The sequence below is a fragment of the Bacillus rossius genome, chromosome 2 (genome assembly GCF_032445375.1).
Source record: "Bacillus rossius redtenbacheri isolate Brsri chromosome 2, Brsri_v3, whole genome shotgun sequence".
In the NCBI taxonomy this organism is placed as follows: Eukaryota; Metazoa; Arthropoda; class Insecta; order Phasmatodea; family Bacillidae; genus Bacillus; species Bacillus rossius.
This window is the reverse complement of record NC_086331.1, coordinates 127,365,626-127,388,168: the sequence shown is the minus strand read 5'-3', so window position 1 is coordinate 127,388,168 and position 22,543 is coordinate 127,365,626. Positions and strand designations below refer to the sequence as shown.

Below are 22,543 nucleotides of genomic sequence, written 5' to 3'. Positions count from 1 at the left end.
TGTATTGCAAAAAATGGTGATGATGACAATCCATACGTGAATGTATTTATTCAATTGATATACAGAGGGGCTTTTCTTGCCACACAGAATGAGCTGGTACAGACAATTTTGTTTATTTATCAAATACCTATCAACAAAATTGCTTTATGTCACATGAGTATACAACCAGTTAAAGCCTGTATTGAAGGATAACCTCAGTGATATTAGTTTGAAGTCTAGGTCCAGGAAGAATATGCATTATTAGTAACAAAAAGAATCATCTGAAGAGGTTTGTTTGGTTGATGACAGCTGGGACCAATTACTGTCCTTCAATTAATTTTTTGAAAACTCAGACAAAACTATCATTTCATATTATACATGTCAGTGGACCACACTAATACATCACAAATGCACGTATTAGCCCTGTACTGTTCATATTTTAAAAGTAACTTTAAAACAAGGAACTACAAAGTAATGAGCTGTAAACAGAAAAGAAGTTTGAGCTTCATCAAATGAAACATATGCATACTGCTATTTGTAACAACATATAAAATTTTTTTTGACATTCAACATTCACAAGCACCCCAAATACACTGCTGGATTGCATGCAAGTTGGAAAATGATTTAATCAAGTATGCTCTCGGTGCGACCCACTATTACTGACTTTTCACTTCTGTACATAATTACATGAACAGCAGTAGTTTCATTACACTTTATTATCAAGTCCTGGAAAGGAATCACTTTCTCTGGCAATTAAGGAGTATTTGATACAAGAGCAAGGAAAACATTTTCCTCCTCGTTAGTTACACTATGTATGCAGTGTATTCACAGATATAGCCCTGATACACTGTGGATGATTTCAGGGTGACTCTGGTGGACCTCTAGTAGTGAAGCAGCCAGGCACAAGGACACACATCCTTGTGGGCATAGTTTCTTCTGGTGTTGGATGTGGTTCTACGGCATTTCCTGGCGTCTACACCAGGGTCATTTCCTACCTACACTGGATAAACAATGAACTCCTATTAATGTGAAAAAAAAAATTCAACCTCACATCCAACATGATGTAATTAAGATCACTGTGTTAACAATTATTTTTTCAATTAGATGAGTCAAAAGCCACTATTTTGTGTACCAGTATAAATATCTACGTTCTTTGAATGGTTATTGTGATGGGGAAGATTGATTCAGGATGTAGTTTTGGACATACAACATTGCTGATTACAATGTATGTTATAAGAAACCTCAGTGACAAACAAGAAAGATAAATATGCAAACATACAGATATTTTAGAAAACTTTAAACAAATTTAAAAAGGAAGCATTTCAAATACACAGTAAAAACTTTATTTTGATCATCATATTTTACAGTGACAAGAATGTAACATGTTGATTAAACATATATATAAACACTGACTTCTTGAGTGTCCACATTAACAGTAAAACCACGACTTAAAATTATGATGTTTATACTTATACATGCTCGATCAAATTTTTGTCATTTGATGGAAATGATGACAGCTCCATTCCTAAAGAACGCAAGGAAGGCCCTGGATGAGTGATTCTTGCACTGCCGAGACATTCTTCCCCTCTATAAAATACTCCATACTATAAACAAAGAAATCAGAAGTATTACTAGGCTATACTACATTTAATAAATTAATACAAAATCTAAAACATTTTGTTCTTAATTTTAAAACCTAATTTTTAAGCAAATATATTTTACTAAAATATATTGCAGCAGTGATTAGTTGCAAAAAATTCCTATATTGCAGTCTTAAATTACAGGTATTTAAATATACGTATAACAAAAATCATTAAGAACAAGTTTTAACTTACTTTCTTGCTTTATGTGATTCTATAATAAAATTGGCTATCCATATAGAATATGTCTCCAATTTGTACATATAGTGAAAAATGTGGCTAATAGAAGCTCATCAAAGATAAATTATTTCAATGGACAAGAGGCTCAAGTTTCAATGCTAACAATGTTTAGAAATTAAAAAAAAAAGTTCTGTCAAAGTGGTATTCTGAATTCAAAACAATTGCTTGAGTCTGAAAATGGCAAATGTTTCTTGGTTTAAAAAGAAATAACCTAGGTTTAAGTTAATTTAAAGTCAGTAAATTAGGTAAGATGGTCTCATCATTATGTATATACAATAAAATCTTGATACATCGGACCTCATTTTCATAACAATCATATAACACACAAAATTTTGCAATAATAATAATAATAATAATATTTTTTAGTAATTGTTAAATGCATGACATGGGATTTTGCTTATTGAGCTAAGGAAACTATAACTGCCTATTTGGCTTTATTAAGGTATATTTTAATTCATAAGATTTTATCTTAATATATTAATTTTATTACGATTATTTGAAATTAGTTTCTCATATAACAATGTTCAATGACAAGGTTAAGTCATTTGTGTAATATAAAAAAAAGTTTAGATGTTTCAACGGGACTGCATGATTAAAAACCTGAACTATACTCAGCACTTTAAATGCACAAGTAATCTATGTAATTTCACTACTGTCTCGCCAAGCATACTTGGACAAAAAATTGCGTGGGCCAATGAAAACACTATTTTTAACGTTTTAAACATGAAAAAAAATTATATTTTCTGTATTCATTTCAACGTGCATTCCAGCCAGAGGGTGGCCACGCCTGCATGAATACATAGTAATTGGGCCATGTTGGTTAGATGCCTAAAAAATTGGCTAGAGTGTAACGTTTGCATTGCGGGAACACTTTCAAGTAACTTTAATTTTTTGGAAGTGACAGTGTTTAATGGTGGAGATTTCAATTCAAACTTACTTACCATCATCAGACATAGTGAAGCAACATTTTTTGCAGTGTTTTGGATGTAACAATATGGTAATAGCAAAGTAAAAATGTTACTTCAACTATGTCATAACATGCCGTCTCCTGAATATTCCTAACTCCATGGTTACAACCAGAGCCATCGGGAAGGGGGAGTGGATCCCCGGGGACTGAACACAGGGGGGCCCGGGAATCAGGGGGGGGGGATCAAGGGGGCCCGGGAATCAGGGGGGCCCGGGAATCAGGGAGGTGCCCGGGAATCAGTGGGGCACGCTCTGCTACCAGTTGTAACGCCCCTCCCTCGTGTCTTGTAAAAGTTATTTAAGTTCCTTATCAAAATTAGGAAACACTTTGAAATGGCAATCTGAATTACATGAAATTGCTGGAAATGAACTGGTCAAAAAAAAAATAACAGAGGTGCACGAGAGAGAGTGTGTGCAAGAAATTTGATACAGCCCCTGAATGGCTTACAAGGAGCTGGAGGAGCGTTTGGTTATGAGCTTAAATAAAAAAGTCAAGATTTCGGTTGCAAGGATTCTTTTTGATTTATTAAATTAAATCATTCAAATTCTTTTAGTTTGCTGGTTGAATTGTAATAAACAACATTATTTCTTAAACAAAAACAACAAAAGTTAAGTTGGCCCAGGCCCTACACAGAATTATACCAGTTATACATTAAAGTTAAATCCTTCCTTAAAAACAATATACAATACATTTATAAAGACAAAAACCAACTAAATTTAAATTGTCTCCCAGCTGGCACTTGTTGATTTTATTTGGGCATGTTGCCAGCGGAAGGTGGGAAGGAGGTTAAAGGAGTGTAGTCTTTTGAATATTTTAAATAATGAGGGGTTTGAAGAGTTGTGTAGTATAAAGTAATAGGGAAGGGGACTGACACAATTATTTGCCCCCAGGCCCTTAATTTCTCTTAACGGCTCTGGTTACAGCATTCTGAATAAATAAATAAACAAATAAACGTCTACGATCATGGACTACAACAGACAACACAGACACTCCTTAGCGATGCCACTAAAAGAAATTAAAGCGATAACTGCAAGGGTCTATAACTCGAAAGCCACAATTGTTCTACCACAATGCGACACAATAACAGCTTACTTGCTGTATTTATCTATGACACAACAGATAATGTGATTCATATTCCAAATAATCACACTTAAATTTTGATTCCAGAGGAAATTGGTAGAAAATGCAGTTCACCCATCTGGCTGCTGTTAACAAGGAAAACTGATGAATAAATAGGGTTTAAAGTGAGCTCATGCTGGCACGATTTACCTTTTCTTTTAAAATTTAAATTTTTCTATGAAGTGATTTAGATTTTGTTGTATTTCGTCATTTGCAAAAATTTACTGGATCAATATGTTGAGTAATGGCTTCTGGGAAATAACATAAATATAACTTAAGTAAATGGTTGGTTAGGTTATGTTTGCTGCACAAATACACATTTTTTTTTCTGAGAAGTTAAATATTTTAACAAAGATTTTTCATGTTACTACTGTAGCTGTATTAACCTAACCAACTTTACTTCAGTAACTATTTTTTTTTACTTCCCATAAGCCACTACCCTACATATTTACCATTTCCTTTCCTTACATTTTTTTGAAATGAAAAATATTTTTTTATTTAGTATTACAATTATGTACTCTCTTAAATATAAGACAGGAGACATGCTTTAAGCAATTTTTGTTGTTAGCTGAATCTTTTGAAAGTAATACTTCATCTTTAGGCCATACTTTGACAAAAAAATTAACAAAAAAAATGGTTTTAGGCTTGAAACACTTAAATGAAAAAGTAATGATTGTCCCCCTCAACAAATAAGTGCTTGCGGCGGTCATGGTTCACTAACAACAACAACATTACTAACACAATAAAAACACTAGTGAATTCATCATCATTGAGGTTGGATTCATTACGTCATTTGAATAATATGGAATATTATTTAGCAATTCATTGGATGAACTGTATTTATTCCCACAAAGGAACTTCAATATCAACGTAAACATATACATACAACTTACTCTCATGGTCGTTAAGTTTATTATTTTCATGTATTATTTGAAATCTGTACTATAAAACTACACATAAAACATTGAAATTAAGACTGCTTCACCTGTCCTGGTGTGATAGCTCTCAGTGGCACTGACAGATGCACCAACAGCTCTTGCTGCGAGATCTTCACCAGACAGCATTTGTTTAAAGGTTTCGTGTGCTGGAATCGAAACCAGCATTCCAGTATTCCATGTTCCTCTAGCTCGTCTGGTGTGGAATGAATCCAGTGTGGAGCCTCCACAAAGACATACTGTGTGTACAGTGATGGATGTTCTGTACCAACAGCCTACAATGCAAATGAAAAACTTCCAGGTTTGTACTATTTTCACCCAAAGGCCAATACAAAACAACAAAGACAGAGATAAATTCAAATGCTAACAACCCTCACAAAAATAGCAGGCAAAAAAAATAAAACTTAAAAAAAAATAAGTACATTTACAATAAGTATTAATTAGGATACTAAAACTTTGACGGTAAAATAGCAATGAAGGAAGACAAATTAAGATCCCAGACACCAAGATTTTGGGAAAATAATAACTATAGGAAAACAAACAGAATAGAACTACAAAGCAAGCCTAAACACAATGAATCAATTAAAAAAAATAATAACGTAGTAAGATGCCGAAACTCAACACAATGCAGTTTGGCCTATATTTTTCAAAGTAAAATTTTACAAATGATTTACCTTAACAACTACACTAAACAGAGAGATTGTCTAAATAAATAATAATCCAAATTCTAAACACATCAATTATTTACTGACACTAGGGTAACAAGCCTAGTGAAAAGCCCACAGCTCCACAGGCATTTAAATATTCCAAACATTGTAAGAACCACAAGCAAATGTTTATAAGAAAGTCATGCATGTATTAAAATATTGATAAGCAAAAAAATATTTAAATTCACAAGGGGAGGGGCTTAAAAGAATTTCCACTGTGACAATATAGAGGGGAAAAAAATGTTTCATTTGAGCTATTTACAGTAGAACCACAATTAGCTTTGATTCGCTTAACCAGGTACGTATTTGGTTAACCGGGTACTCAATTAAAAATTAAAATTTTTTTTTGGTAAAAGGGGGGGGGGGGGGAGGAGATGCGAAGTGTAATTCATTAGGGAAGGGACAAGAAAGGAGTAAAACTAAAACTACATAATAAAGTAGAAATGAATGGACAAAAAAAAGGACCTAAATTGCGGAGAAAAACTAATCTGGGTTAAGCTGGATTACAAGTACGGAACAACTGCTCTTCCTAAATACATTTGGATTCAATTATCCGTGATTTTTGTTTATCAGTACAGACCTTCCCCCCCCCCCCCTCTCAATTACACAGGTTAATCAAGGTTCTACTGTATACATGAAAATATAATTTATTTTATTACTTCGGTGTGAGAACATGAACATTTCTAAAACTAAAACTGTAAAACACTATGAAAAGAAAAATTAAAAAAAAAATACATTAATTTTTTTTACAAAAATACTTTTTAAGTGTTCAAAACTTAAAAGAAAATTATAATAAAGTACTAAGGTTTTACCTACCACAAAAATATCATGTGACTTTGAGTCCTTCTTCGCAACGAAGTATGGCTTTGGGATGCCAGACAACTTGCAGCGCTGGCCTATAGTCCAGTGGTGTATTCCACTGTGCGACCCTACTACTTTACCAGAGTCAATATCCACCAGGTTGCCTGGGTTTGGATCCACATACTGTTGAAATAAACAGCACAAAATATGGATAGAAAATGTGGCAAGAGCATATAAATGTGTTTCATTTTGATCATAGATAATCAACAGAAACTTATGACACAAAGTCCGGCCAGCTATCATATAATCTTGCAAAGAAATAAATCATATTAGGGTACAATTTTTGAAGACACTAAAATTAACAAGTAAAAACTGAAACAGTAAGGAAAAAATCAAAGAATATAAAATTTTCACTCTTTACAGACATGAGATTTCATATTCCTTAGTAAAATAAATGATAACTATCATGAAACTAACAATCTGACAATATTGGATTGCAAAAAGAAAAAAAAAATTCCATTAAGAACATGATGGTAAATAAAGTCATCCTGTAATCTAAATCACATATTATTTAACCCTTACGCTCAAGGACTAAGTAAGGAGGAAGGCTTAGCAACCAACTCATCCTAAATACTCATGCCTGAAGCGGGATTCAAAACCACGAACCTGAGTTAGAAGTAGAACGGCACTATAACACATGACAATTTTTGCATAAAATCCATCATTTGGTATTTGCTAATAATATTTGTATTTTTATCTTGGGTAAGAATAAAATGAAAAAAAAAAAAAAACCATAAATGGTAAGAATAAAACACGTGTGCAAGAGTTGTTTCTGTTCTCAGTCTAGCAGTCTGGAATGACATACAGAAGCAGACAAAAATACCTTCATATACAGAGGCGCAACAACAGGGGGGGGGGGGAGGGGGCAAGGGTATTTTGCCCCCCCCCCCCCTCCCTTCTGAAACCTTGAAGTGGGGGCAAACGGGGGCAAAGAAAGTGCTGTGTAATCAACTTTTAGATAATAAAACTGCTTAAATAGCACAATTTTCCACCTTGAAATACAAATTTTCCCGGACCCCCCGCTTCAATAGGGGGGATCGATGTTTCATTATAAAAAGGTATATTGCCCCCCTTTGGAAATTTAGTTTAATTAACTTTGCTAAAGGAAAATTTTTCAAAGATATCAAATTGATCTTTTGCAAGAAATTAACATTGAGAGTAAAAATGAATTTTTCAGACAAATTGATTAGCTGAGCATCTGAGCTACAGTGGACAAAGAAAAAAAATATGTATATGTGTTGTTGCTGCCCGAGACAGGATCAACATGAACGGAACAAGCAAAGCGGACATTTAGTGGAGTTTGTCTTATACCTGAGGGATACACATTTCATTCCAGGCCAGCTTGAAAACTAGGAGTAATGATGAAAAGGGAATAGAGCAACAATGGAATGAAGGTAATAGAGTCCAACTAATACCCAGACGAGGGTTAGCCCACTGGTACATGGGTAACTAGTACAAGGCACATTGAGTGGGAGACTAGTAACATAGCCACAGAGCCACCCAACATAACCTCCAGATCAACACTGGAGCATACCAAATATCTAGTACACATACAAGAAATTGACCCCAGGTACCAGGTGGTACCAGATATTTTACCTCCTGACAAGAAAAAATACCACGATTTTGTGTTCGAGTACGGTAATATAATTTAAATTTTTTAAGTAAAAAATAATGTGCAATACATGTAAAAAACAATCACAAAACCTAGCTTGTTTTGAATGTACTAGAAATTCATGAAACACCAGACTTTTGATGTGCCTGGTACCAGAATTTTATATTCACTACCTAGAAACTCTACAATAGTGTTCTATAATTTCTAATACTGAGCAATGTTAAAACACTGAACTAAGATTCCAGAGGGTCCAGGTTCATATCCCAACCCAGCCATCCCGATTTTGGGTTTTCCATAGTTTCCTGAAATCACTCTGACAGGCAAAAGTGATGGTGCCACGGGCAATTCCTGTAGTGTCTGTTTCTCATGAACTTGTTATTGTCTAGAAGAAGCAAAGCATTTGAGCTTTACCACTTCAAAATAAACATTATAAGTTGTTACAGCTCACTTACCTTTCATTAACTGTATACCAGATCACTTGCACATTTCCCCAGGCATTTCTGCCACTCAACACAGAAGGAAAAAAAAAAAATTAACAGGACAGAAACATAAAATTACTATCACATACAGCCATTAAAAACTACACATATTTTTCTCTTTGGGTGCCTACACTCTACAAAGCACAATAAAATTTTAAAATACATAACAATTTTTTAATGAAACATCTTCAGATAACACTTACTTCCGAAATAAAATCTTTGAAATTTCGAAGCCCAATAAAACAAATTCCTGTGCTTTCTTTCTTCTCTGCAATCTGATCCAAGCCATACTTCTTGGCAATTGACTTAACTTCTCTTTTTAACAAATTACCCAAAGGAAACATGGTGTTTTGAAGAGAAATCTGAGGCACTTGACTAAGGAAAAATGTCTGATCTTTGAAACTGTCTCTTGCTTTAAGTAACCTGCAACCTAAAAAAAAACAATCAATTTTTTTAAAATGTTGTTACCCCCAAATTTCCAACACTCCTCTTATCAAATATCTTGGTTTCTTATTAGACTTCAAATTCTATTACTATCAACACATTTAAATTCTTAGTTTCTAGTGACCACAAAATCCTATTCTTAATTAAATATACTTACAATCTGCCACACTTCAAATATTTATTATATTCTTATACTTTATATAGCTTTAGTAAGATCAGAGTTAAAATTTGGACATGCTGTGCTCTAAAATAACATCAATAAATATGACAGTGACCAATTTATGAAACCCTCAAAGAAAATTCACTTAAAATTGTAAGCAAAAAACAATATCCACAACCTAACTTAAGTTTCCCTTTCTGAACATAGAGAATATTTGGATTCACTTTTTGTTCGTAACTACAATAGTTCTTAACTAAACTGCAAGTAGTTTTTTGTAGTTTAATAGTTATTTACAGTCATTACAATATCATCTTCAATATAATATAATATTATTTATTGAATAAATACCTCCTGAAACAAACTACACAAAAACGTGCATTACTTTCAAAATTTATTTTTCCTTTCATAAGCTGGATCAGTTTCTAAAACTGCCATTCCTTCAATTTTTAAGCTATTGAGCTCGTTAATCAATCCAATTGAAGCAAAATTCCTTCTTTTTTTACAGTGAGAAATATCATATCTATACTAATATTATAAAGCTGAAGAGTTATTTTGCTTGTTTGTTTGTTTGAACACGCTAATCTCAGGAACCACTGGTCCAATTTGAAAAATTCTTTCAGTGTTGGATAGTACATTTATTGAGGAAGGCTATAGGCTAAATTATACTATCAATAACATTAGGGATCCTTACTAAAAGTCCAATTTAGAGTCAAATGCATTGGAAGGGGTTAGATACAACATGCAGTACACGTACGAAGTGTGTGTTGACAATGCCGCAGGCGCATAGAAGTTTATTTCCTATTACCTATTAGCATTGTTGCCACGCACTAGATGCCTTATCATTCTTAATTTTCCCATACAAGTAAAAAACACCCGTGTGATATTAACAACGAAGCAATCAGTACCCTCATAAGAGTTCAATTAGTATTTAAATAATTTTTATCACTTTAAATCACAAACCTAAACTATTGTTTTTTCCCCTCTCTCTGTGTTTGATTTGTTTTTTTATTGCCCCTTTTTTTCAAGTATATATATTTTACAGACTTGAAACTTCACAGTAATGTTCCTTATGTTACGCAGGATGAAATTTTCCGAAAATTAGATCCCATGGGTGGTTAAAACCAGGCAACAGTGGGTACTTTGTCTGCATGAGAACAGGATTTTGCATTGTTCATGCCTTCTGCGTCTCCATGGCAACGGGCATAGCGCAGCAGTGGCGTACCCACAAGGAGGGGCATGTATAATGAGGGGCGCAAGAGTGATCTGCCTGTAGACTGCCGTAGCGAAGTACAGGTACATCAGTTGTACGTTGCGTGCACGAGTCGGGAAACCATCGGTGCTATTCATTTTCTCTCCGGTACATTATACAGCATTGTAATAAATTTTCACGGAATTTTTTTTTTATTTACCATTACCTACTGTAAATGGGAGATGTGGCTTAATTTTATTCCATTAAATAGCCGTGCGAAGCCGGGTCGGGCAGCTAGTGTAATTAATAAAGTAATGTACTTATGCAGATGATTAGAATGGACAATAAAATCTATAAACAGGTAGTATGTACAATGTAGAAAATTTAGAAAGCAAAACGTCCCTGGATTCCTAAAATTATTGGTGGGAGTCGGGACTTCACCGAGAGGTGGCATACCCTGCGAGCTATTGAAACCATGACTCCCTGGGAAAGACTGATAGGAGGCGAGGCCTTTCCAAGAGTCGAGACTTCACTGAGAGGTGGCACACCCTGCGAGCTATTGAAACCACAACTCCCTGGGAAAGACTGATAGGAGGTGAGGCCATTCCAAGAGTCAAGACTTCACTGAGAGTTGGCACACCCTGCGAGCTATTGAAACCATGACTCCCTGGGAAAGACTGATAGGAGGCGAGACCTTTCCGAGGCTTCGCCGAGAGGTGGTGAACCATGCGGGGTATTGAAACCATGACTCCCTGGGAAAGACTGATAGGAGGCGAGGCCTTTCCAAGAGCCGAGGCTTCGCCGAGAGGTGGCGCACCCTGCGGGGTATTGGAAGCCTGACTGCCTAGAATAGGCTGGTGGGAGTCAGGGTCTTGCAGACGGGTGGTGCACCCAGGCTGTGTTTAGGAAGCCTAATTTTCTGGGAATGGCTGGCAGAACACAAGCCATCCTTCGCTGCCAGACTTCTGGTAGGAGTCAGGGCCTTGCCGAGGAGTGGCGCTTCCAACGGAGTATAGATGGCCAGACATCCTGAGATTGGCTGGTGGAAGTCAAGGCTTTTGTGGAGGAGTGGTGACCGATCGGGGTTCTAAGCCCCAACTCCCTGGGAATGGCCATGGACAGTCCCCGGGTGCTTACATTCCATAGATCCACGTTCATTCCGAAGAAACTGCCAATTATTAACATCATAGGACACACATTTAGCATGAAACACAACTATGTGCCCCAGTGGTGTTAGATCCCTTCAACACAATTGATTAGTTGCAGCACGGCCCGTGCCGAGGCTTTGCAAATTCCACGATCCCTGGGGCATTCCCCAAGGACAAAAATCTATAATACACAAAATTATCATTCTAAAAGGTTTAATCTGAATTTAGTATAAATTTCTTTGAAAGAAGTTTCAATGGTGGGATGTTTTTTATGCATGTGTGTGTAGTGTATAGCATATTTTGAAAAATAAAAGTTTAAGTTTGAATTTTATGCCGAATAACTTTTGTGCAATTATTTGTTTTTTCATTTTTGTTGAGTGGAAAACTAGTTTCAATTTGACAACTACATGAGCTTCATAACATAAAAATTAAGGTTTGTAGCCATTTCACCTATCTGATCCGGGTTTCAATCAGCACAACTTTTCCCAAGATTAAAAGCTGTTTTGCTTAGTCATTATTTTTAGCAAAACAATTTTGAAAAAAATTAAATTATTCTTATTTTAAGACAAAAATTTTTTGAACAGACACTGCTGAAAATGTAACAGAATTATGAAATATTAACATATTTTAGTAAAAATTAAATACTAACTACATTAATATATAAAAATAATTATTTATAAACCAGTGAAAACCACTTACTAAGTCTGATAAATCATACGTTCGCAGTGGTCACTCAGGTAATTTGGGTAATAAACACACATCAAGTTGCAGGTTCCTGGGATAATCACAGGTGCCAGCAAGCATGAATGATCAAATGCTCACCAAAACGACTATGCCATATACCATGTTTTATCGCATAACCGTCGCACATTTTATGCCAAAATAAAGTTTGAAAAGTAGGGGTGCAATTTTTATGCGAGAAAAGCATTTTTGTTGAGGTTAAGTTTTTCATAACAGCAAAACGTGTTGCACGGAAAGTACTAACATAATATCAAATTATTAATTGTGAATTATAACACGTTACCGTGACGAGCTGGAAAAAAATTATGAATGTAAAATGGCTACAAACTGCAGCTGTTTTGTTTACTGCAGTGAGGCACCATTAACGTCACGGCCACAAAATACTGAAATCAATGCCAAGTTAAAAAGATTATAAAAAATATAGTGGAAAATTGCTGAGGAAGCACTTGCAAAAAATTCTCACCTTTCAAATACAATTTTTATTACAACACCACCACCACTCAAAAATCATTTTTTTTTCTCCATTCACATATACAATTTTTTACAACATAGTTTTTTTTCTTCCCAAGGCACGAGTTCTCATATTCTGCTGAGCATTCTTTAATCATTTTAGGTTTTTTCAGCAGCCATAGATGATTGTTACCGCAAACGTTCAACAATCATTGCAATCATCTTTCTCACAGAAAAACACTCACAAACCACGTGCAAGATGTTCGTCGTCCGTTAATAGAGATGGCAACAGTATAGCAATAGAGCGGATATATCTATATTTCAGGTGGAAACTATCACTATTTTGGGATCAATAATTTATCGCTGATATTTCAGTGCTAACAATATTTTGTTTAGATAATAATAAAAATAACATACAGTTTTACAAGTATATTTTATTTCAACCATTTTTCAAACAATTTGGCAGAAAAAACCCCTCCCTTGTATTCTCTTTTTTCAGTTGTTTAAGGCCGATACAAAATGGTGGACCAAAGGCTTTGGAAATAATGCTTAAAAAGCTTTTTCTTTGTATATATTATTTTAGTTACATTCAAGTTGTATTTTGTTGAAATTATCTAAGAGGTATACAAATTTAGATTTTCATTTTAATGAATATCTTTATAAGATGTTTCTGCATGAATCAATCTGTAGAGCCCATATTAAGTTAAAATAAGAATTTAAGTTTTGATAACTGAAAAATAAATGCTCCTTAACAGGACAGCAAAAAAGGAATATATTAATGCTAGTTTCAATTAACTATAATGAAATTACCTAAAGCAGGTTGGGCTCCTACCAGCAAAAGTAAATACAACTACAATATATTTTTCAAATATTTATTATTCAGTATTCTCTTCTCTACATGATCATTGGCTTCTTATTCGCTCAACATCTTCAGGAATATAAAACAATAACAATTCATAAAAATTACTTTTTTTAAAAATTCAATCAAATGTCAGAAAAAAGAAGTCATTGAAGTATGTAGAAAAGATTTGTAAATAATAAAAATTAACATTTTAAGAAATTACTTTGTTGTATTTACTTTTGCTATAAGAGCTAAATATGTTTTTGGTTATTTCATTTAAAAGCTTAGATGTACCAAGATCTCAGTAACTTATACTTGCATTATAATTTTATAATTTAAACAATGGTGAAAATTTTGCCACTAAAATAACCAGATATATCGAAAATGTTTTTATATGGAAAAATTTTTGCCATCCCTATCCGTTGAGCTACAGCAGGTTAACCAACCTTGGAGCTTAATGGAACCTGTGCTATGCAGCATTGCCATGCTGCATAGTCAAGTTATGAATCAAGTTTTTGCAAACCATGATTTTTCAACATGTATTTTACGAAAAATTGTGCATGGTTTACACGGGTAAATATGGTACCTTTAGTTTGAAGCCACCACTAGAATTACTGTATTTTTCCATTCTAACTACTACACCGCCTGACTGAAAATTGAAAACTGATTGCTGTCGCTCAGTGCTTCATCCTGTGATCTATGACAGGGTCAATTTTACTACCTACACAAAGTCTCTGAATCTAACAGCAGGACCAAAAACATCATGCAAGTTTTGTGCGAGAATTTTTTTTCTCTCCCAATTTTGAGGCTTTAAAATAACAGTGCAATGATTATGCGACAAAACACACAGGTGGTTTCCTCCATAAGACTGAGTTGTTTTTTTGAGAACGAAGTAGACTAGGCTACGTGACCTTCTTTCAGTGCCAAATGGCCACAAACTTTGCAATCAGAAACATTGCTATAAATAAGGTAGAGAATTAAGTATGTTATACCTCAAAATACTGAAATAACTAAGACAAGTAAAAATGAGACTGTCAAATACATGAAAAACAAGCTTATATATGATTAACTTTACCTTTCTCTGGATTGTGATACTGCAAATAGTCCCCAAATGATGTGCATGCATAGTGTCCAGTAGCTATCGCATCCGCTTTTAGTGTAGTAACTGCATACTTATAAAAGCTTGCAAACTTTATCACACGATTGCATAAAATATCAGGATTTGGTGTCTGACCAGATCGGTAATCTTCCAAAAAAGCACTACAACATAAATTCAACAACATTAATGATCTACATCAAAACATTAGACAAACAACTTAGCATTTTTATATGGCTTGGTTTGGAAAGATATATATATATATATATATATATATATATATATATATATATAAATAATTGTATGATATATGTTCCAATTACACAGAATTATTGCCTAACACTATGCTTCTAAAACTGACAAGCTGCAGAGTAGCCAAGTAACTTGTTTCTTATTGACTGATTCCAACCCGACAAAATATACATTTATTATTACAGAAACAGCTGACCACATATATATATATATATATATATATATATATATATATATGTGTGTGTGTGTGTGTGTGTTTTTATTATTTAAAAAAAAAAATTATTTTATTTGTTTACTCATTTAGGAGTTTGGTAAATTTTTTTCAGCCTAACATCTTGTCTACAAGGTCTTTAGAGATAGAAAGTATTTGGGTTGGGCTGTGGCCTAAATAATAAATAATTAAAAATAAATAATATAGTAACACACTGGGAGACATGTTGAACAAAGGGGTGTATAGAGGGAGGAGGGATCATGGGTGGAAGATTCAGAGAGAGTTGGGAAGAACAGAAAGAGGAAGGCAAGTGTTCCTGGTGAGGACGGGGAGGTAGTGGAATAGGATTGAGGGAAAGATACTGGATGTGAGAAGAGGAAAGGACTTGAGGAAGAGTCTTCAGAAATTGGGCAAGTAGGGAGGGGGGGGGGGGGGGGGGACTCCTTGTCTCCAAGCAGAAACCCTATCGCAAGTCAAAATCAAATAAAATAAAGTGTAATTGTGTGCTTGATATGAAGCAATTATACAGTATTTAATTAAAAAATTTTCTTGTGCATGAAGGTAACTGTGCGATATTTAATTCTGACCAGAGTTACAATGAACCATGTAACTGCTATGGAGCAGATAAGAGCTCCTAATTAATATCAATACATAAATGAATATTAATACCAGATTTGTTTTAGTTAAAAGGTTTGTTAAATTAAGTATGAATTGTAGACAATGGTTTGTACGGTAATTCTTCACCAACCAGGTGGAAAAGCACCACGATACAGGACTCTGGCCATACATCTGGTTGATAGCCACCACTGGTTTTATACATGCTTTTGTTTTCTAGGTAATTTTATTAATAAACTATTTGTTGACACTTAACGTGAGGAGCTAGGCTACAAAAGGCTCTCTCAGATGGAAGGCTACATTCACCCCAGCATTTAAGATACAATATTTAAATAGCACACTTGTTACAGTCACCTGAACACTTCAATCCAGTATTCTTTCACAAAGCTCACATAATGAAATGGTATTCCTATTTTACAGCAGACCCACTCAGCATCTTTAAGATCTTGAGTAACGGAACAAGCACCATGTTCTTCTACTTCATCCCAGTTTCTCATAAACACCCCCTGCACATTGAAGCCTGCAACAGCACAACAATACCTTTACTCAGCAATGGCTATTGTGTACTACAATATTAGTCAAAGTTTAGCCATGTGGTGTAGTCGTAGGTTATAATGAGACATTGCTCCCCGTCCTTATACCGCACCAGGCAGTAATAATTCTGAAGTGTTAGATAGCTTGGTGCTTACATATTGTAGTTTAGGTTTTGCTCAACTTATGCTTGAGCCATTTTTAGACGTGAAAAATTTAATGCATTATGTAGCCTATGCTACTATACAATACTTATTTATTCATAAATGATGAAATTTTATGTGAGTGGTTAAGGACATAGTTCTTGAGCACTAAAGTTGTGACATTCCAAATGCTACACTTCTCGTAAAAAGGTTGACTACGAATATCTTAATTAATATGAACCAATGACAGCCCATAAATTTCTGATAAAGACTTCCAGACTTTATTCTCCTCCTCCCAGCCGAGAATTATATACAGAATGTCAGCTGTGTATGAAACAAGTACAAAAATTTTTTTTAGAAAATATATGGTGAAATGAAATTCCTGGATAAGTCATTTACTTCAGAAGCAAGCAAATATCTTACCTTGGAATACTGAACACTGGGCAGTTTAACATAGCCTACACCGTGGCAGTACCAATACACCATAAGGACGCTCACTGGCTATGTACACCATAAGGACGCTCACTGGCTATGTACACCATAAGGATGCCCACTGGCTATGTACACCATAAGGACGCTCACTGGCTATGGAAGGTAACGTGGAGAGTTCATATATTTCTTCACCCACTTGTCTTCTAATAATACACCTTTTACAACTTGCAAGTACGGTAGCTTTATTATAAGCTTTAAAGATGGCCATAGACAAGGAGGAAGCCCATGTTAATTATTCTGGATAGTTCTTTGAAATGTAGGAACGGTACATCATTTAACGCAAGGCCAATGGCTTGTTAAGGGTCTCCTCGGGAGAATTTGCGTATTGTTGTTAACGGTTTATGTTATTTAACGAGCATAGAACCATCGCTAGACCTCGAGTCTCAGGGTGTGATGCCTTGGCGAGATAACTCCCAGCATCATTCAAATGTGCCAAAACCTTTCCCGCTCTTAAGTGACTGGGAAGCTATACTCACTCAAATACAGCTACGAGACATGGGTTCTTAAGTCATCCTACAAGCCTCAGCATACTGCGCAAACTCTTCCGCCTCAATGACACGAAAACACCTATGGTCAGTTTCCATAACACAAATAGCTTTTAAATGTTAAAACTGCCCGATGTGAACTGTTTATGTGAGGACTGGACCATGCCACAAGGTTGGCCAACCTGAAGCAATGCAAAGAGAGCAGCAAACACGTCTGTTCTCTCTGGCAGGCAGAAGGCTGTGATTGGCACCAGGGTACGCTCTAGCGATAGTGTTATGTCGGTCACTGCGAAACATTGACTTACATACCTAACAATGAGAAATGCATTAATAATACATAAAACACACACAATGAAAATATTATGCAATAATAAAATTATTATAGTTAAAAAACTAAAAAAAAACATGCTTTTATCTGTAACACACACTAAAGTTGAAGAGTTCCATAATCCACCTCCTGGCTTGGTCATCAGATCAGTTCAATTATACCAAATTATTGTATTGTCATCCGGATTACATGTATTTGCAAAGTTTCAAATCAATACGACAATTAGAAGTAGGTTAAAATCGACTTACAAGATTTAAATAATTACATTGTTAGTTAGTTACAAGTGAAGCTAATAATAAGCATGTTAAAAAGAAAACCCTTGATTAATTAAAGTTCATACCTAAGTGGTTTAAAAAAAATGTAAAGAAAAAGATATAAAAGTAATTTTGATGGTTCCATCCAAATGTTATTTATTAAGAAAAATAATAATTAAATTAAAAAACTATTACTAAAACACAAAAAAAATACAGCATAACTCTACAACCCTGGGCAATTGTCAGAGTGATGTTAGAACAGCCACCAGCACATAGATACTGTTTTTTTTTGTTTGTTTTTTTTAGTTTTTACCATGTGATTTTTAGTTGTAATACACAATTTATTAAATATTTCACTGACTTCATGATTTTCGTCCATTTCCAGCCAAATTTCTTGCGTAATTGTTGTTAAAGGTTTATACCACCTCTGTAACAGCCTAGTTAGTTCCTTCTCATTTTTTGCTATTTAATCATTAAAAGTCAAAAAATAACATATTTTTTAAAATACCTACTGGATTCTGGGCTACGAAGACGAATTTGATTTGGCAGATGGATTCAGTAAGCACAAATAAATACTAAATAAAAAATTTATTGAAATTGCTACCATTTTTAAAATTGTAATTTACACATTATTACTGAAGCTGACATAACCGAACCAACATTTTGCTGTAGATACTTTTTGTCTTTTTCCCCAGAAGCCATTACTCAACTCATGGCTGAAAACCTGGTTAAAACTTAAAGAACATTATTAAAATTTTTAGTCATTAAAATCTTACAGTGGTTTTATGATTGATTGAATTTCCATACTGCCATAAAGATTTTTACCTGACAATTTCCCTTAAATTTGTTGCTTTGCCTACAACTAAATTCTTTAGGTCCCAGTGAGAATTTAAAAATGCCCTTTTGGAGGATTATCTATCAACATTTGCAGTACACAAAAAGTTTATTTTTTCCTAAATGGCTTCAATATAAAACACATTTTTTTTTGCTCTTGAAAAAGAATTTATCTTTAACTTTTGTCCCCTCAAAATTCATAATTACCATACCCAAAAAATTTTTTAAAGGCTCATAAAATCATTTTCACTCTGTATTTGACTGGTATTGATAAATTTAATAAAATAAATAAATATTTAATTATTTTCGTAAGTAAATTTCAAAAAATATAAGTAGGCCTACATACGTAATGATTGTAACTAAGAAATGAAGGTAAAATCAAAAAGTAAATTGCCATAAATTCATGTGACACTGCTGAAGTGTTCAACATTACTAATATCGGTTAGGTAACACAGTTTTTTCAAAAAAAATTTAAATAGTTAAAAAAATGAATGTGTTAAAGTTCTAAGTATAGAGGCTTCTTAAAAAAAAATTACACTTTCCAAATCATTTTTAATTTTGTTCTACTGACCTTTGTAGTGGTTATTTTCAGACAAAAGTGCAAGTTTGTTTCATTTTGGATGATTGCAAAAAGTTTATAAGTGAAATGGTGTATTCACGTAAATATGTCATTAGCACCATGTTAACTATGTGTGTGTTTCTGTTTTGGTACACTGATGTCAAGTGTGGTGTTTTATTAATAATGAAAATAGTTTTGTACATAATCTAACAGGTGTTTTAGTGATCACAAATATAATGATGTCCAGATTAATTTCCCAATTCAAAGTTTTAATGTTCACCTGTGCAGTAACGAGAGTGTCACCTTGTTTGAGTCCCTGCTGTGGGTACAAACAGCTTGCTCAATAATAATAGGTACCTTAAAATCAGAACCTTTTCATAGTGATAGGTATCACGTGACATAACAAAACTGCTGGCTGCAATCATCCAAACAATATTTTAAGTGTTTTTTACTGGCTTTTACCCCCACAATTTCCCTTGACTTTATGGCCTTGCCCACTAGCGAGTTCCTCCTAATTTTGTTGAATAAAAACTATTATGTTTTTTTTTATGTAGTAGCTAACCTGGTAAATTTTAAGGGTTATGGTTTTTCTATAAGAAAATTATAAAATTCAAAAGTTTGTGTTTCTGAACACTACAGACATTCCTCTACATTTATCCTCAAAACAGTGTTTCAAAATTCCTACTGTTTTCTAAGAAATATGGTTTGTTTGTATTTTATGTGAATGTTACTGTAAGTATATTACTACAACATGTACTAAGTGGTAAATATGTAGGTATATTGGTAATGGAGTGTAAAAAGAATTTTGTTTTTGGTTAAGATGATATGGAAATTGTTTATGCACATTTTTAACAGCTACTAAAGTTGCTCGTGCGAGCTGCGAACTTCAGAAACCTTCTGTGAACTTCGAAACTGTTCGGGCCTTGAAATGGACTTGTGCGAACTGGTTACTAAGCTACATTGCAATCCTAAGTAACCATTATAAATTTTATAGTATTTTTAATGTAGCTATACTAACCTAACCAAATGTTTAAAATATTTTAAAGTATTTTTAATGGGGCTAACCTAATCTAAATGACCATTCTCAAACAAATTTGTAATATTCATACAGAACATGAACAAACGCGGCCTCAGAATGGAATATTGTGAATGTTTAGTTTATCGATCCTGTGTTTCTCCATACATAAGAACATTTAAAAAAATTGTAATGGTTACACCCATGCATAGGTACTGTAATGTAAGCTATAAACAGTGATTTCTCAGAAACCAGTAGGAATATAAAAATGCTGTTTTCAAGGTAAATACAGGAACGTTTCTAGGTTTTGAAAAAAGTATTTTCTGAATTTTATTATAAATTTCCGGAAAACCGCGACGGAAGAACATTACCAGGTAAATATGTAGAGTCACGGTATATGCGAAAAAAAAATGCTAAAAATCCGAAAATACTTTTATTCTAAGCTCTTTCACTTCCTCTTTTCAAATCAACCGGTGGAGATAAGAAATTCCAAATACTTTAGGAGATATCAAATTTTTTAATATTCATCACAATACCTGTGTAGGCCTACCTATTCATGCGGCGATTAACATCGTTTCTGGTTTACGAGTATCTATTATGTTCCTTATTGGACAATTTTGTCACGTAACAGTTCCGTGATTGGCCAGTATTCAAATGAACCAATACGTGATTATTTATTTATTTATTAATGTTCCGTCGGAGGTATCGCAACGTAGGTGAATGACTACATAATTTCCTTCTAATGGCAAAAAAAATGTACCCGCCTCCAACTTAGGTGGGTTTTTAACGTTTATAATTTTAAAGTCTTATTTTTTATTTGGATATTGTTGCGCAAGTAATAAGTAACAAAAAAATTTTACGTGAGTTGTTAATGTTCATCATTTGTCCGGGTTTGTTAGGTCAGGTCAGTTACATTATAAATACTTTAAAATTAAAGAACCATTGAAATTAAATAATATTATTTTTAATGTACGATTAGTTTGAAAGTATTCATAATGTAACTGACCTGACCTAATCAACCATTTTAGTTCCTACTGTTCATCCTTTGTCCCGGTTTGTTTGGTCAGGTAAGTTACATTATAAATATTTTAAAATTAAACAGCCATTAAAATTAATTCACATTATTTTTTATGTCCGCTTAGTTTGAAAGTATTAATAATGTAACTGACCTGACCTAATCGACCATTTTATTTATTACGCATTCACGAACACACGGCAAAATAACAAAAATGTGACGTTCAAATGGTTGTACAGGTATTGTATTGCAAAATTAAAAAATTCGATATCTCCTAAAGTATTTGGAATTTCTTATCTCCGCCGGTTTTAATGAAAAGAGGAAGTGAAAGAGCATATAATATAAGTAATTTCAGATTTTTAGAAATTTTATTTCACAAATACCGCTACTCTACATGTTCAAAATTAAAAAATTCTATATCTCCTAAAGTATTTGGAATTTCTTATCTCCGCTGGTTGATTTGAAAAGAGGAAGTGAAAGAGCTTAGAATAAAAGTATTTTCGGATTTTTAGCATTTTTTTCGCATATACTGCTACTCTACATATTTACCCATTACCAATTACCAGGCTACCTAATTTAGCATATAAACTGTAATTTCTCAGAAACTATGTAGTACGAATTTTGAAACGCTGTAATCGCTGCAAATAGAGGAACGTTTATATTGTTCAAAAACACAGAATGTGGAATTTTAAATTTTTGCTACGGAAAAGCCAAGACCCTTACAATATACTTTTTTTTTTTTAACTTTTAAACTAGAAAATTACTATTAATGTATAGAAACTGTTCGGCTGACTGGTACCATTTGAAGAGGCCAAATATTGAACCTACCCGGATTCGTCAAGTACGCCACAAAAGCAAGTGAAGTACGTAAATTCGCAAGTATACAACTGTGTACTTGAATTCTGATATACCAAGGTAGGTAAGTGAGTAGCTTATGCAAACAACTGTTCCTGTAAGTTTTACATATTCTCCTAACCATACCTTTATTTTTCAGAAGTAAAGAAGCTACGGCACTATCTACACCCCCAGATACTGCCACCACGACTTTACGAAAAAACGGCATACGTTTTATAAAAACGAGAAGAAATAAAATTTTGCTAAATCCAAATTCAAAACAGACATAACCTATTTTCGCAATATTTATACACACAAACAAAATTCTGTTCCGATATATGACCGAAACACCACCACGTTTTTCCTG

General features: G+C 33.9%; 2 protein-coding genes across 3 annotated transcripts in view; one reads left to right on the top strand and one right to left on the bottom strand.

Annotated features, from left to right (window-relative positions):
- The window catches only part of LOC134529802 (venom protease-like), an 18,614-nt gene extending 16,459 nt beyond the window's left edge, over positions 1-2,155 (top strand). The window contains exon 6 of the mRNA XM_063364258.1: positions 843-2,155. Coding sequence (XP_063220328.1) covers positions 843-1,010 — 168 coding nt within the window. The 3' untranslated portion in view covers positions 1,011-2,155. The remainder of the gene's footprint in view (positions 1-842) is intronic.
- On the bottom strand, positions 1,300-22,543 carry LOC134529801 (mitochondrial tRNA-specific 2-thiouridylase 1). Of its 2 annotated transcripts, XM_063364256.1 has the most exons (7): positions 22,324-22,543; positions 16,041-16,206; positions 14,588-14,772; positions 8,743-8,969; positions 6,404-6,571; positions 4,931-5,155; positions 1,300-1,583 (listed from the first exon to the last, which is right to left on the bottom strand). In XM_063364256.1, the coding sequence occupies exons 1-7, from the start codon at positions 22,403-22,405 to the stop codon at positions 1,449-1,451; spliced, it is 1,188 nt and encodes a 395-aa protein (XP_063220326.1). In that variant the 5' UTR covers positions 22,406-22,543; the 3' UTR covers positions 1,300-1,448. The 2 variants fall into 2 exon arrangements, with proteins under 2 accessions (XP_063220326.1, XP_063220327.1); XM_063364257.1 differs by lacking the exon at positions 1,300-1,583 and having other exon boundaries at positions 3,529-5,155; positions 22,324-22,507.